This window comes from Ailuropoda melanoleuca, chromosome 7, assembly GCF_002007445.2.
Source record: "Ailuropoda melanoleuca isolate Jingjing chromosome 7, ASM200744v2, whole genome shotgun sequence".
Classification (NCBI taxonomy): Eukaryota; Metazoa; Chordata; class Mammalia; order Carnivora; family Ursidae; genus Ailuropoda; species Ailuropoda melanoleuca.
Genome location: NC_048224.1, coordinates 75,221,938 through 75,237,002, shown reverse-complemented (window position 1 = coordinate 75,237,002; position 15,065 = coordinate 75,221,938). Strand labels below are relative to the sequence as shown.

Below are 15,065 nucleotides of genomic sequence, written 5' to 3'. Positions count from 1 at the left end.
AGAAAATTGCATTGGAGGTACTAGGTGGTACTATAAGATAAGGAAAAGAAATAAAAAGGTGTAAAGATTACAACAGGGGATAAAACTGCCAATATTCTCAGATGAAATGACTGTGTATATACATATTTATTTAGAAAGAATTATAAATAATTAGGAATAATAAGTAGTTAAAAGTTTCAGGATATTAGTTCAGTATACCAAAATGGATTATATATGCCAGCAAACAATTATAAAATGAAATTTATAAATGAAATAATTTACAACATAAAAAAATCAAATTCCATTTTTCACCTTGAAAGAATAAGATGGTTTAGAATTACCTCCCACACTATTAACCAGAAAATTGTACAAAATATNAAAAATCAAATTCCATTTTTCACCTTGAAAGAATAAGATGGTTTAGAATTACCTCCCACACTATTAACCAGAAAATTGTACAAAATATAGAGAACAATTATTTTCAGACAACACAAGTAGCACAAGACCATAAACCCCAAGGAAAGAAAAAAAAAAAAAGAAAGAAAGAAATGATTCACCATCATTCGGGTTTCTTGCATAGGCAAATACAGAAATCCAGCAACCATTCTGGGTTGACAAGACTAAAACCATACTTCAAGCAGGCCAAGGTGAACAGATTTTGAAAGACAGAATACCCAAGAGGAAAGAGTTATAAAGAGAAATAATTCCAATAATTGGCTTCTTTGCCTGAATAACAGCCTACGTACATGACACCTGAAAGCTCCCAACATTAGAATTAGAACAAATTCTGAGGGAAGAACAATTATGAAGGAGCTATAACACAAACATTTCCTATAGCTCACACAGGGCTGAGAAGTGTCTGTTCCCTCCCAGCAGAATGGAAAGACCTCATTAAATACACTGAGCATTCAGGAAAAATCCCAGAACACTTTCTCAGTGTGACAAAATTAGCCCAGGAATAAAGGTCACTCTAGACCTGCCTTAAAATACCTTAAAAGCATGCCTCATAAGGAGGAATAGCCTTTTGAATAAACAGTGCTGGAGCAACTGAACAATCACAGACAAAAATACAAACCTCAATATAAATCTTGTACCTTATACAAAAATCAGCTCAAGATGGGCACAGACTTAAAAGTGAAACTGTTTATGAAGCCATGGAACTTTATGGAAAACATATGAGAAAATCATTAGGACTCAGAGGGGGTAAGCATTCTTATACATGACAGCATATTAAGTTAGACTTCAACAAAAATGCAGTTTTCCTCTGCCAAAGACCCTACTAAAAGGATGAAACAAGAAGCCACAGTCTGGAAGAAAACAACTGCAAACCACATTTCTGAAAAAGGACTAGTATTTAGAAAATATGATGAACTCTCAAGGCTTAAAATTAAGAAAGCAATCCAATTATGAAATGGGCAAAAAACATGAACAGATATTTCAATGAAGAAGCATTTTAAAACTGATGACAAAAAGCACACAAAAAGATCTTCAGAATCATCCATTAGGAACATGACAATTAGGACCACAATGAGATACCAATACATACCTTCCAGAATGACTTAAAAAAAAAGACAACACCAAATGTTGGTAAAAATGAAGAGAAACTGGACTATGTGTACATTGCTGTAGAAGTTTTTTTTTTTTAAATAAAACTAATGAGGTACTTACCATAAAGCTCAGTAATCTCACTCTTGAGCATTTATTCCAGAGAAATGAAAACTTATGTTTACAAAAAAAATGTTCACTGCAGCTTTTTTCATAAAAGTAAAAAACTTGAAAAAACCTAAATGTCCTTTAATGGGTGAGTGGTTGACTGACCTGTCACATAGCCGTATCATGGAATACTACTAAGAAACACAAATGGAAGAACCTATTGAACAAGTTGGATGGATCTCACAGCAAGTTTAAGTGAGAAAAGGTCAATTTCAAAATCCACCTCTGAAAAACCTATGAGTCAAAAAAGAAATTATAGGGAAATGTAGAAAAAAAATTGAGTGAAAATTAAAACATTAAAATGAAATTTGTTAAATAAAGGTAAAACAGTCCTTTAAGGAAAACTTGTGGCTTTAAAAGCTCAGATTAGAAAAGAAGATCTAAAATCAATGATCTAAAGCAAGGGATTAGCAAACGTTTTCTCTAAAGGGTAAGACAGTAAGTATTTTAAGCTTTTAGGCAATACTATACAGAGGTTACAACTTAACTCTGCCACTGTAACGTGAAAGTAATCACAAACAATATATAAACAAATATGACTATATACCAATAAAAGTTTATTTTTAATATAAACTGGTGGCAGGCAGATTTAGCCCATAGTTTATAGACTCCTAATCTAAGTTTCCATCCTAAGAATCTAGAAAGAGAAAACCAAGTAAGCCTCAAATAATGAAAAGGAATTAATAAGAGCAGAATTCAGTGTAATAGAAAGAAAAAAAAATAAAAGAAGCTAATAACTAATTTCTGGAAAAAATTAATAAAGAAAAATCAATAGTGATTTTAATAATGATAAAATGAGAAAAAGACATAAATTAACAAAATCTGGAATGAAAGAGGGAACATCATTAGAGAGGCTACAAATATTTTATTTTTAAAAATATTTATTTATTTGGGGGAGTGAGCGAGCAAGAGAGAGAACAGGAGCTGAGGGAGGCACAGAGGGAGAGGGAGAAGTAGACTCCCCACTGAGCACAGAGCCCGACGGGGACTCCATCCCAGGACCCCAGGATCACGACCTGAGCTAAAGGTAGATGCTTAACCAACTGAGCCACCCAGGCACCCTACAAATATTTTTAAATAATAAAATATAAAAACTTTATGGTAATTAATCCAACAATTTAGATAAGATGGCTAAATTCCTAGAAGTCACAAATGACCAAAACTGATGCAGAAAAACCCCCTAAAAGCCCCCCAAAAACAAAAATCTGAAGAGCCATTTATCTATCAAAGAAACTTAATTGGTAATTTAAAACTCTTCCATAAAGAAAATTCCATTTAGATTTGGCTCCATTGGTGAATTCTCAAACACTTAAGGATAAATATCACTAACACTACAAATGACACTATCTTACACATTGAAAATAATAAGGAAACTACAGATAGTATTATAATTATTGAGTTGAGGAAAGTTCTCAACTATCACAGTTTACTAAATTAAGTGGATTAAGCAAAGCTGTAGGATATAAAGTCAAATACACAAAAATAAATCGTCTTTCTATACACAATAAGCATCAAATTATCATTTTTCAGTTTTTTCAGCACTACTGAGGTATAACTGACACAGGCAATCATCAATTTTACTCTGTGTTAACATAAATTTATTTGTATTTTGTATAAAAGGAGACATATAGTATTGACTCTTTTCATTTGGCTTCTAATTCAAAATTGGAAATTTAAAGTAAAAAATTTAATTAGAATATCATCAGAGACATGAAAAAATACTAAAAATGACGAAAGTAAGCATAAGACCTTTACAATGAAAACTACAGAAAGTTGCTGAGAGAAATTGAAGATCACAATGAATGGATATAGACAATGTTCATAGATTGGAAGACTCAATATTATTAAGATATCAATTCTTCTTAAATTTAATTAAAGATTCAACACAATCCTAATTAAAATCTCAGTAGCTTTTTTTTTTAGAAACTGTCAAGTGCAAGCAAATTCTAAAATTTATATGAAAATGCAAATAACCTAGGACAGTCAAAGCAATTTTAAAAGGTACAGAGTTAGAAGACTTGTACCACCTGCTTTGAAGACTTACTATAAAGCTCCAGTAATGAAGAGAGTAGGGTATTGACATAAGAATAGTCATATAGATCATGGAACAGTATGGAGTCCAGAAATAGACTCACACATAGGTAGTCAACTGATTTTAAACCAATGTGCCAAGGTAATTCAATGGTGCGGAAAAACTGATGTAAAAATGAATAAAAACAAACCCCAACTTTTTTACCACCATACGCATAAAAATTAAGTGAAAATAGATCACAGACCTAATCGTAAAAGCTTAAAACTACAATTTTAGAAGAAAAGGTAAGAATATCTTCATGACTTTGGGGTAAAGATTTCTTAGGACACAAAAGCACAAATGATAACAGAAAAGACTTTTTAAAACAATGGACTTTATCAAAATTAGAAAGTTCCTGTTCTTAACACTTTTAACAAAATAAAAATATAAAAGGTAACAGGAAAATTATGCAATCTGACAGAGGACATATATTCAGAATCTATAAAGAACTCTTACAACTCAATAAGAAAAACAATCTAATTTTTTTTTAAATAGCAAAAGACTTCAATGGCCCATAAGCACATACAAAAAAAAAAAAATCATCTCATCCTTAATCATTAGGAAAATGGAAAATAAAACCAAATGAGATATGCTTACCCAGCCATTATAAAGTCTTAAATTAAAAAGATTAACACCCCCAGTGTTGACAAGAATGGAGAACAAAATGGTAGTTCTACACATTGTTGACAGGAATACAATATGACACAACCACTTTGCAAAATAGCAGTTCCTTACAAGGATAAGCATATACTTACTATACAACCAGCAATTTTACTCTAAGTAATTTACCCAAGAATGTATGTACAAGACAAGACTTATGTTCAAATGTCTACAGAATATTAAATGTCCACAGGAAAAAAGATACAGATGAATCTTAGAATCTCAAAAACTGAGTGAAAGAAGATAGAGACACAAAAAAAGTATATTCTGTATGATTCCATCTATGTGAAAACACAGAAAAGTCAAATTTAAGTTACAGTATTAAAAAGTACATTAAGTGTTTGCATGAGGCAAAGATGGGTGAACTACATAAGGAGCAAACAGCAACTTTCTGGGGTGATGGGTGGTTATATAGGTATGTAAACTAATCAAAACTCATTAAAATGTACACTCAAAATGAGTATTTTTATTGAGTTGAAACAACATAAATGGTCTCAATAATATTGATTTGAAAACTAGAGAAAAAGGATACAAATACAAAATATTAAAATCCTAGGAATAAATGAAATAGGAAAATGTAAATTTCTACCTAGAAAACTAAATATTGTTACTAGGAAATTTTTTTTTAAATGAAGAAATGGAAGGAATATATGATGCTCACAGTTTGAAAATTTCAATATTGAAGGAGATCTATAGATGTAATATAGATCTTTGGTTGCAATAGTATGAATTCCATTCATAGCCAAAACTCCATCAAGACTTTTTTAATAGGGATACTGACAAACTGATTCTAAAATTTAAATAGAAATGCCAAGTATCAAGAATACCTCAGACTTTCTTGAAAAAGAGAAGGATGAGGTAGAAAGATCTTACTCAATCAGATACGGATATTTATTAAACCTAAAGCCAATTATGACAATATGGCACAAAGATACATAGGCAAATAGGGGGGAACTGAGTGGCAAACCAGAATCCAGCATTTAGGGGCACCTGACTTGTGACAAAGTAACAGAGATGTGAGGAAGGAAGAATTTTTCAAATAAATGATGTTGGGTCATCCTGACATCCATATTACTCCTACCTCATTAAATTTACAGAACTCAATTCTGGATGGACTGTATATATAAATATAAAAGATAATAAAGCCACAAAGGGATAAGGTAGGGAAAAATGTAGGTAAAAAATTCATCTACAATAGAAAAAGCACTAACTTGACAAACAGAGTTTCAGTAAAACTACAACTTCTGCAGACCCAAAAGAGATCATATAAATGAATAGAAAAGTCACAGAATGGGAGAAGATATACATAAAACATATTATCTTCAAAGGAATCATTTTCAAATGCAAAAGAACCTTACAAATTACTAATAAGAATAAAAAAACTCAATTTTTAAAAATGGGAAAGAGATTTCAACAGGCAAATCACAAAAGAATAAAACCAAAAGACCAATAAATATGTAAGAAGCTGCTCAACCCCATTAATCACAAGGAAAATGCAAACTATAAATACAATGAAATATTTCCACCAAAAGGGCTAAAATGTAGGAGTGACACTACTAAGTACCATTAAAGATATTGAAGAAAAAGGAACTTTTATACGCTGCTGCTGAGTCAGTAAACTTTCATAACCACTTGGGAAAACTATCTGGCGTTATCTAATAAAACCGAACACGCACAATCAAATGAATCAGCAATTCTACTCCATGTTATTTACCCGGCAGATATGCAGCAAATAAATGTGTGCTACACTCAAGAGTAATGTACAAGCAGCAACACTGTGTAAAAAGCAGCATTATTTGTAATAGTCTAAACTGAGAAAATTCCAAGTGCCCATCATCAGTAAAATAAATTAATGAATTATAGTGTCTACCCACAACGGAATAAAAATGGAATAAAAATAAACAATTACCACATGCAACATGGATGAGTCTTATAAACAAGGCTGAACAAAAGACAGTAAAAAGAACACATACTATGCAATCCCATTTACATAAAATTCAAAAAAGACAAAGGTACCCTTGTATTAAAAGTCAGGGTTATGAATCTGGAGAGGAGCAAGGTTACTGATAGGAAAAGGAACACAAGGCGGGTGTTTCTGGGGTACCTGGAACATTATATTTCCTGATTTGGGTAACGGTAACATGAGTGTCTGCACTGCTTCACTGAGCTTTTATACTCTGTGAAGTTCTTGAATTTAAAACGTGAACACACACACACACACACACCTGTTTTCACCATCTAAGATACAATTTACACACACCTGTGTGTGTGTAATTAATCTCTAAGACTGTCGACTAGTCTCTTCTAGGAACGCTCTGTGATGTGCTACCATAAATTTTTATCTCTTCAGCACGATAAAAAAGATAATGTTTGTTTATTCAAATTCCAATTTCATAGCTATTACATATAACTTTGCAGACTTATTTTGAAAGTCTATAGTTTAAGCTTTTAATCACTGCAGCAAAGATGCACAATGTTATCATGTTACCATTTTGCACATTTTTACTTTATTGGAAACAGTAACATGCTATATGACAACAGATGACAAATTCAGCAGAGTCAATGTCTGAACATCATTCATGATCTCTGTTTAGGCTCTGAAATATGGTGGGTGACTTTTGAAAATGCCAGAACAATACAATTGAAATGCAGTCACAAAATTCATAATTAGCCCTTCTCAAGAATTCTTAACTACACCTTTGTATTTACTGTGTACTGTCTCACCATGTTTGAGGATAGAGCTGTAAAATGAGTACAAACAGATAAAATGTATACCTCATGTTTTCAGCGGAGTCTTCTGGCATTGGAGCAACAGTTTGTACAGCTGGAAGGTTTTTGCTGGTAGCACCATTCACAAAACTAGAAGAGGAGGAAGAGGAGGAGGACCCTGAATCCACGGCACCTGTTCCCAAAATAATAATTTTTAGCTTGAAACATAAATTTATTTAACAAAATAATTTTCACTATATCATTACTATCTGATTTTGAAGACTTACTCATCTGAATTTCAAAACAGAATTCAACAATTAAAAAACCGTTTGGCCATTAGTACATTAGTAACTCTTTACAATTATAAATAATAGCTGTTGCATTAAAATCCAGTTGATTTACTTATATTAATCTAACAGAACTACATATTACAAATGGGGTATAAATAAAAAACATCAACAAATGAAAATCATTTCAGATAAAATGAGGCTGATAAAACAATTCAAATTTAGATGTGAATAATTTGTTTTATTGTTATGTTGTAATATTTTTAGTTTTCACCATCTAAGATACAATTTACAACAAACAGCATAAATTTGTGGCTCTGGAGCACTGAATGCTTATTTTGATAAAATGATTGCTTTAAGAAGGGCTATAATGAATATAATTGTACCTGATTTTAAAATAATGAGTTCTCCTCAACGATATGAAGATGCCACTTTGGAACAGACTTTTCTATAATACACCATGTAAGTATATTAAAGAGCTGTGGAGTTGAGGGACATCTAGTGTTCCTGAATATTATCTTATCTCACACTAATTCCCATAAAACTGAATTGCTTACGGGGATTTCTGCTGCAACACTTACATAGTATCTACTTGCCAAAATCTAAACTGGACAATGGGTCCAGTTTAGGTGTTGGCATTCAAAATGTGTGTTTGTGTATGTGTGTGTGTGTAGGTGTGTCTGTACATACTTCTGAACAGGATGTTTATTTACATTTTATTTTCCACTGTAATATTATATATTTTATACTATCACTAGACTTCTTGCTATCACTTCCTATATCTATTATTAATTCATAAAATAGAAATTATAAGAAAATATTATAACTTGTTTCATATAAAGATAAAAAAGAGGTAATTTAATTTTCCTTTAACCTATCTCTTAAAAATAAGGAATTATTCAGTAGACACTAAATGTAGATTTCTTTCTACTACATTGACATATCTTAAAAATCTTAACATGTTTTTTGATGTATACATCTATATATGCTGGTAAAAGAAAAATAATTTCTTCCTATTTCTAGAAAGCAGAATGAGTATAAAGAATAAGATTATAAATTGTATAGAAAAATTTTTAACTCTTTAGACAAGCTGGATATATTTATTTAGAATACAGATAAACCAAGGATGTTATGTTCTTTAACACAATGCCATTACTATGTTTATTTGCTAATAAAAATATGCTTGATAGAGTATATTCTACTTACTACAACCCCATAAATATGTTGTTCATGATATGTCAGACTCGGGTGGTATGATAAACAAGATATACAGAAAGCACATGGAAGAGCTATGAAATTAATAAAAATGGGAAGAATCTAATGATAATAGATGGAAAAGTTCAAGGCTATACAGTTTGGAGAAGAGAAGACTACTATAGTCAGGGAAGAAAAGTCAGGGATCATCTTGCGTTGTATAAATACCTAAAATGGAATCACAAAGATTTGGGTAAGGATTTATTTAGCTAATAATCAACAGGAACATTTCTGGAAATTTACATAAATAAAGGTTATTTTAGGCAGGCTTTTAAGATTTGTAGTGATTTGGAATATTCTGTTCCTAGCATCATTAGGAAATTGTTGGACAATGAATTGGATACAACTGCAATCTACATAAATTAATTCAATGCCAAATAATGGTTCTTATTCACATGCATTTTCTTCCATCAGGTTGAGGCTCTTGCATATCTTCAAGGTTCTTAGGGGAGCTCTGCCTTTCCTTAGTGGATTTTACAAAAAATACACATTAGGATTCAACCAGTAAATGTCACTAAGTCTATTTTCTATCACTAACATATTTAGTGATATTCTCGATACCACTGACTAATTTTTACATATCAAACTTCAGTGTTATCTTTTGATTTTGCTCCCCAAATACCTTTCAGCAATCTGATTTAACTCTGAAAGTAAATAGCACTGTGTTTTGAGAAGACTCAAAACAAAAACCAATAGTGTCCTCTAAAATGACCACTAAAAAATGTCTTATAAGTACAGACAAATTCTGAAAGGTAGTAACATAAAGTAGAACCTTCTTAAAGATTATGATAATCCTAAATGATCAGGGCATTTTAATTTTTAAGATCAAATAAGCAGAAAAATGAAGATATAGAAAACAGAAAGAAAAAGATGAGGTATCACAAAAATATATAAGGACAATACCTGTTGTATTAATCATACTTTTTGGTGTAGCTCCAGTAGCAGCAAATATGTTAGAGGTACTGCCTGTTGTCAGCCCACTTCCAGCAGCAGTAGCTCCCACAGTGGTTACAGCCAAACTACCTGGAGGTGGCTTCTTAACAGGTACCACGACACTCCTGCAAAGTAAGAAGTGATGAAAAATAACAAACACAAGGTTTAAGATGAAATCCAACCCTGCTATGACATTTACAGTCAACATTCAATTGTCTTTTCTTTCTTTCCTTTTTTTCTTTCTTTCTTTCTTTCTTTCTTTCTTTCTTTCTTTCTTTTTCTTTCATAGGCCAATTTCTTTTCTTTCTATGTGGCCAATTTCATTGGTGAAAAGGATATGGACATTAGGATATATTGTGAAGTGTGTTGACTTAATTCAGTGCAGACCTTTCTTAAGACGGCTTGTATGAATCTGGAAAAACGGGAAAATGTGTGCTCAAGTTAGAATATTTTGGATCTGCAGGTTTTTTTTTTTTGAAAAATATGCATAAAATGTCTTTCTTATTCATATCATGTTCTCCATGTGTAAGATTGTCATAAAAACATAAAAACCATTCTGAAAGCCACATTCTGAAGCTTCTTCATAGTAAAGCTAAAAATTAACCAAGGAATACCGAACATCAAAGGGCATTGTAAGGTTATACTTTATTTTTCTGAAAAGAAATTTAGTTTTTCATAGTTGTTATAATGAAAAAGAACTCAGTGATACATGTGATACTCAGTTAAAGACTTATTTAGCTTTCAAGTCATGACATTTTGGACACAGGGGTTTTCCATGTTACCTTAGCATATTTAGATGAATTTCACGCAAAAAAATTCTGAATTTGACATTGTACTAACCTTAAATAATAAATATCATTTTAAAAGATAAACTATTTATCTAGAATAATAAATATCTTTATTTCCAAGTATTGAAGCTTCATTATTCTCGAAGTTTACAGACAGCAACTTCATAGAAAAGGGAGACATATGAGATGCTATAAGCTCAAATGTAATGCTTGAAAACTAATGACCGACAGTAAAAAAACTTCAAATCTAAACTAGTTCTTTCAAATGTGCCCATATACATTTAAAAAATTTTAATTGTCTCATTAAAAAGCTTTACTTAAAATCATATCAATGGCTCATTCTCAAGTAAGTCTATGGCTTAAACTTCCTTAATAATATTGTTTTTCACAGAAACACTAATGGTGATGGTCTTCAATGATTTCTTCAATGTCAAAAATCTAAACTTACAAGAATTATTACTCTCAATTTTAGGAGTACTTAAAACTTTTTTGTGACCAAATGTATTATAATCTTAAATAATTTTACTTGTATCAAAAATTTCTTCATTATCTCTTTCTGGATATTTTCTTCTTTTCTCATTATAGGTGGAATCTAATTCATTAGACTCAACCTTGAACTCTTAACTATCTTACTTGCCAAAAGCACACTTTATGCTTTCAACCCTTTTACTGACCATTCCTCATCCAATGTCTTCATTTATTACATTGAGAAGCAGTGTGACGTTATGGAAAGAATATAGGATGTGGAGCTAGAAGCCTAAGTCTTGAGACATAAATCACTCTCAAGTTGTGTGATTTTAAATTTCAGTTTTTCATTGCAAAAATGGCAACATTACTGCCACATACTTGATATAACTGGTAAAATTAAATGAGATTTTATTTAAAAGGGTTTTTTAAGTATAAGATGTCCTATAAATGTTAATAATTATTACCACTGTGTAAAGTGAAATAATTCTGTGCCTACATCATATAAGGTATCTGGTTATATGATCTATCAATAGAGAAAAACAAACAAACTAGTATTTGGGTTTATCACCAAAACTCTTCTCTAAACTTCTAAACTAATTGTTGAGATGCACTATTTCACTGGCTATCCAGCAAGAAAGCAAAATTATCAATTTCAATTTGAAAAAAAGTCATTTATAAACTGTGGATAAAATAAAACACAGGTTGGCTTTTACTGCTGAGTCAGATTTGTAGATTGTAAGAAAACTATTGCCCGGAACTCCTGATTAATAGGTCATTACCAACTTTGGGCAAAAAGTCTACTAACAGACTACTATAGGCATCTTGTCAAGTGCTGAGACTATGCAAAATATATTATGAAAAATTAGTTATATGAATGAGAGAAAAAATTTAATCTCAACAATCCATAACAATGGATGGTAAATAATTACAAACAACATTAAATGCCAGTCTACTAGAGAACTGAAAGCATCTGGTTCAACAGCAATTAATGTGAAAGCCTCCGTACACTTCCTTGACAGCAAACTCAGCAGAATCTGGTAGTGCGACATGGCATTTAAATATAGTAGCACAGTGGCTAAAAGCCGAGTTTTCAATGCCAGACATATATGAGTTAGAATTCTACCTCCAATAATTACTAGCTGTATCGGGCAAGTACATCTCTCTAAGCTCCATTCTCCTCACTTTAAAATGAGACTCATAATAGTTTGTACCTCATAAGATTGTTAAAAAGATAGATGGATATAATACATATAAACTGTTTAGCAGTTTGCCTGGAATATCATAAGTGATCAATACATTTTAGCAATTGTTAGGATTGCTATGGCTCCCTAAAGTGCTGATGCGATCTGGGTCTCCAGCAGCAACAGTACACAGTTTGAAAGAAACAATGATCCTGATATACTTTGTGATTGTCGGACCTCATAAACAAAACCCTGTGTGCAGTTTTAGGCATATTTCAAGAATAAGGACATGCCCATAAAAGAATAGTTAGGATGACAGTAGATGTGGAGAATGAGTCATGGGAAGAAAGGCTGAGAGACTAGAAAATTATAGTAAAAAAATTACACCAATTTTTAAAAATCTGAAGGTATATGAAAAGGAAATAATATGAAACTCCTATGTATTTCCCTATCAAATTAAAACCAACAAGAGGAAAAATCTCTAGTAACTTTTATGAGCTCCAGTTTCCAACTACTGATGTGTTCAAATGGATGATCATGTCACCAGCATTGTGTTGAGAGAGGTGGGAAGCTGGATTTGACTGATTTCTCAAATTCTTTCTCAGCCTACAACTTTATGCAGCCTACTATTTCTCCTTTGATTATAATGGCCAAATAGTTTACTAGAATCAGAGTACTATACATTCTTGTCCTTAATATCATTTCTTCAACATTCCCAACCCCTAACACACTAAACTATTCTCTGTCCTAACAATCTATTTTACAAGTAATTTGCAAGTTTACATTTATCAATATGTGTTGATTAACACATTATGTGAAAACTGAACTTATCAGCCCTTACAAAATCTTCCATCAGTGACTCAACATGTTCTACTTGGTAACCTAGCCCATCCATACCAAAAGGCTTACCTAGTAGTCTACATAACCATTGTGGGTACCCATTTTAAAGATTCCATTAATACCCTAAAGTATATAGATTTTTCTAGGGTGAGCAAATAATTATCTGGATTTCAAAAATACAGCCACAAAACTGTTAAGAGCCACCAATCTAAACTATTAACACGTTCCAACTAAACTATTACCATTCCAGTCTTCTTCTAAATCTGTTATTCATACAGATGCTACACAGAATCCTCTATACTACACACACTTTACCAACTGCATTTTTCTATCTTAAGAATATTCTTTCCATGTTTTCCCACACAATTTCATAGTTCTGTTCCATACCTATGACAGAGAACTATAAATAAGTAGATGATTCCTCTGTACTACATAAAATTCACAGATTGTAAAAGTTATCATCAAAATAGCACAAGCCAAGAACTTATTCAATGTAACTCACTTCAATAAAATGTTCCACTGAATGGTCAACTATAGGTTTTGTAATACACTGAGTGATATATGATACATATAAGTGTTAATTTTTCCATAACTGAATTTATCTTATCTCAAAACCAGAGATTTGGCGTATGATCTAAGCTTCATTCATTCATTCATTCATTCATTCAGCAAATATTTATTGAGCACTATGATGTGGGAGGGGCGGTTCAAAATTCTGACAAAAAGAGATATATACAACACACAAAACCTCTGCCTTCATGGACTTACATTCTACTACAGAGAGACAGAAGATACAATAACATGAATGAGTTAATACAGTATATGAGATGGAAAGTGCTATGAGAAAAATAAAGCACAGACAGGAATAAGGAGAGTTGCTAAGAGAAGACTCACTAAAAAAAGTAGTATTTGAAGAGACACTGGAAGGTGCAAGAGGAGCTATGAAGATATCCAGAGAACAGTATAAGAGTGTCACAGGCAGAGGGACCAGGAAGAAGGCTAGTGTGAGTCTAGAAGATGTGTAGACTTGTAAGAGGTGAGACCAGAGAAGTAAGCGGGGTTCTGATCATAGGTACTTACCTGATCTGATCATAGGTCCATCCATTGTAAAGATGTTGGCTATTTCTCACAGTGGGATCAGAAGCCATTAAAAGCTTATGAACAAGGGAGGAATATGATCTTAGGTTAAGCAGGACCATTCTGGCTGTTATATTAAGGATACACTTAAAGGGGGAAGGGCAAGTAGGGAAAGACTAGTTAGGAATTTACTGCAATAAACCAAGCAAGAAATGATGTAGTTTGGATCAGAATGGCAAAATGAAAGTGTTGAAAAGTAGGTCAAATTTTGACTATACTAAGAAGGCAGAGCAAACAGGAGTTGCGGAAGACCGGATGTGGGTGTGAGAGAAAAGTCCAAGATGATGTAAAGATTTTTGCCTTAAGCAACATGAAGGACAGAGCTTCCATTAACAAGATAGGGACGAATGTGGTTGGAACGGTTATTAATTACCCAAATAGTGACGTTGAATAAGCAATTGGATAGATGAGTCTCTAGTTGAGGAGAGAGGACAGGGCTGAGACATAAATTTGGGAATCATCAACATATATACTACTTAATGCCAGGAAAGTGGATAAAATCACTGAAGAAGTGAGTGTAAATGGATAGGAGAAGTGGTTCAAGGACAGAGTCTTGGAGTGTCCATTAATTAATCCAGTGAATCTCATAAAAAGTTTCCTACTTTATCTGTATACCTCAAGATTTGGCCTATGTATAAAGTGAGATACTGAAGATATGAGGTTTTCAATAGTGACTCATCAAGGCAAGTGAATTTTATAATTATTTGTGACACCCTGTAAGAATCTCTTTTTTCTTTCTGCTCCCTCTCTCTTTTCTGTAACACTTATTGAGCACTGACAGGTTAAAGGAATACAACTTCATTGACAAGTTTGAGCGATATAAGTTAAGATATAACCCATGGATTAGAGATATCTGAATGAAATACAAGAAACCAACAAATCAACTGTGCAATATATTTCAATAATTGCTTTGATCAGAGTTATGCACAGGATCCTTCAGGAAGACAAAGGATGTGCATTATTGGGAACAGTGAGCTGAATCTAAAAGTAGCACAAAGGGAATTAGCCAAGAAGAGAAAAGTTCAGTAGTAAAACCTTAGTGAAG

General features: G+C 32.3%; 1 protein-coding gene across 6 annotated transcripts in view; it reads right to left on the bottom strand.

Annotated features, from left to right (window-relative positions):
- The window catches only part of NBEA (neurobeachin), a 651,237-nt gene that overhangs the window by 396,977 nt on the left and 239,195 nt on the right, over nucleotides 1-15,065 (bottom strand). For 5 of the 6 annotated variants that reach the window (XM_034665060.1, XM_034665062.1, XM_034665061.1 and 2 more), the window contains 2 exons: nucleotides 9,577-9,731; nucleotides 7,199-7,325 (listed from right to left, as the gene is read on the bottom strand). In XM_034665060.1, coding sequence (XP_034520951.1) covers nucleotides 7,199-7,325; nucleotides 9,577-9,731 — 282 coding nt within the window. The remainder of the gene's footprint in view (nucleotides 1-7,198; nucleotides 7,326-9,576; nucleotides 9,732-15,065) is intronic. The other variant, XM_034665064.1, reaches the window with a different exon arrangement.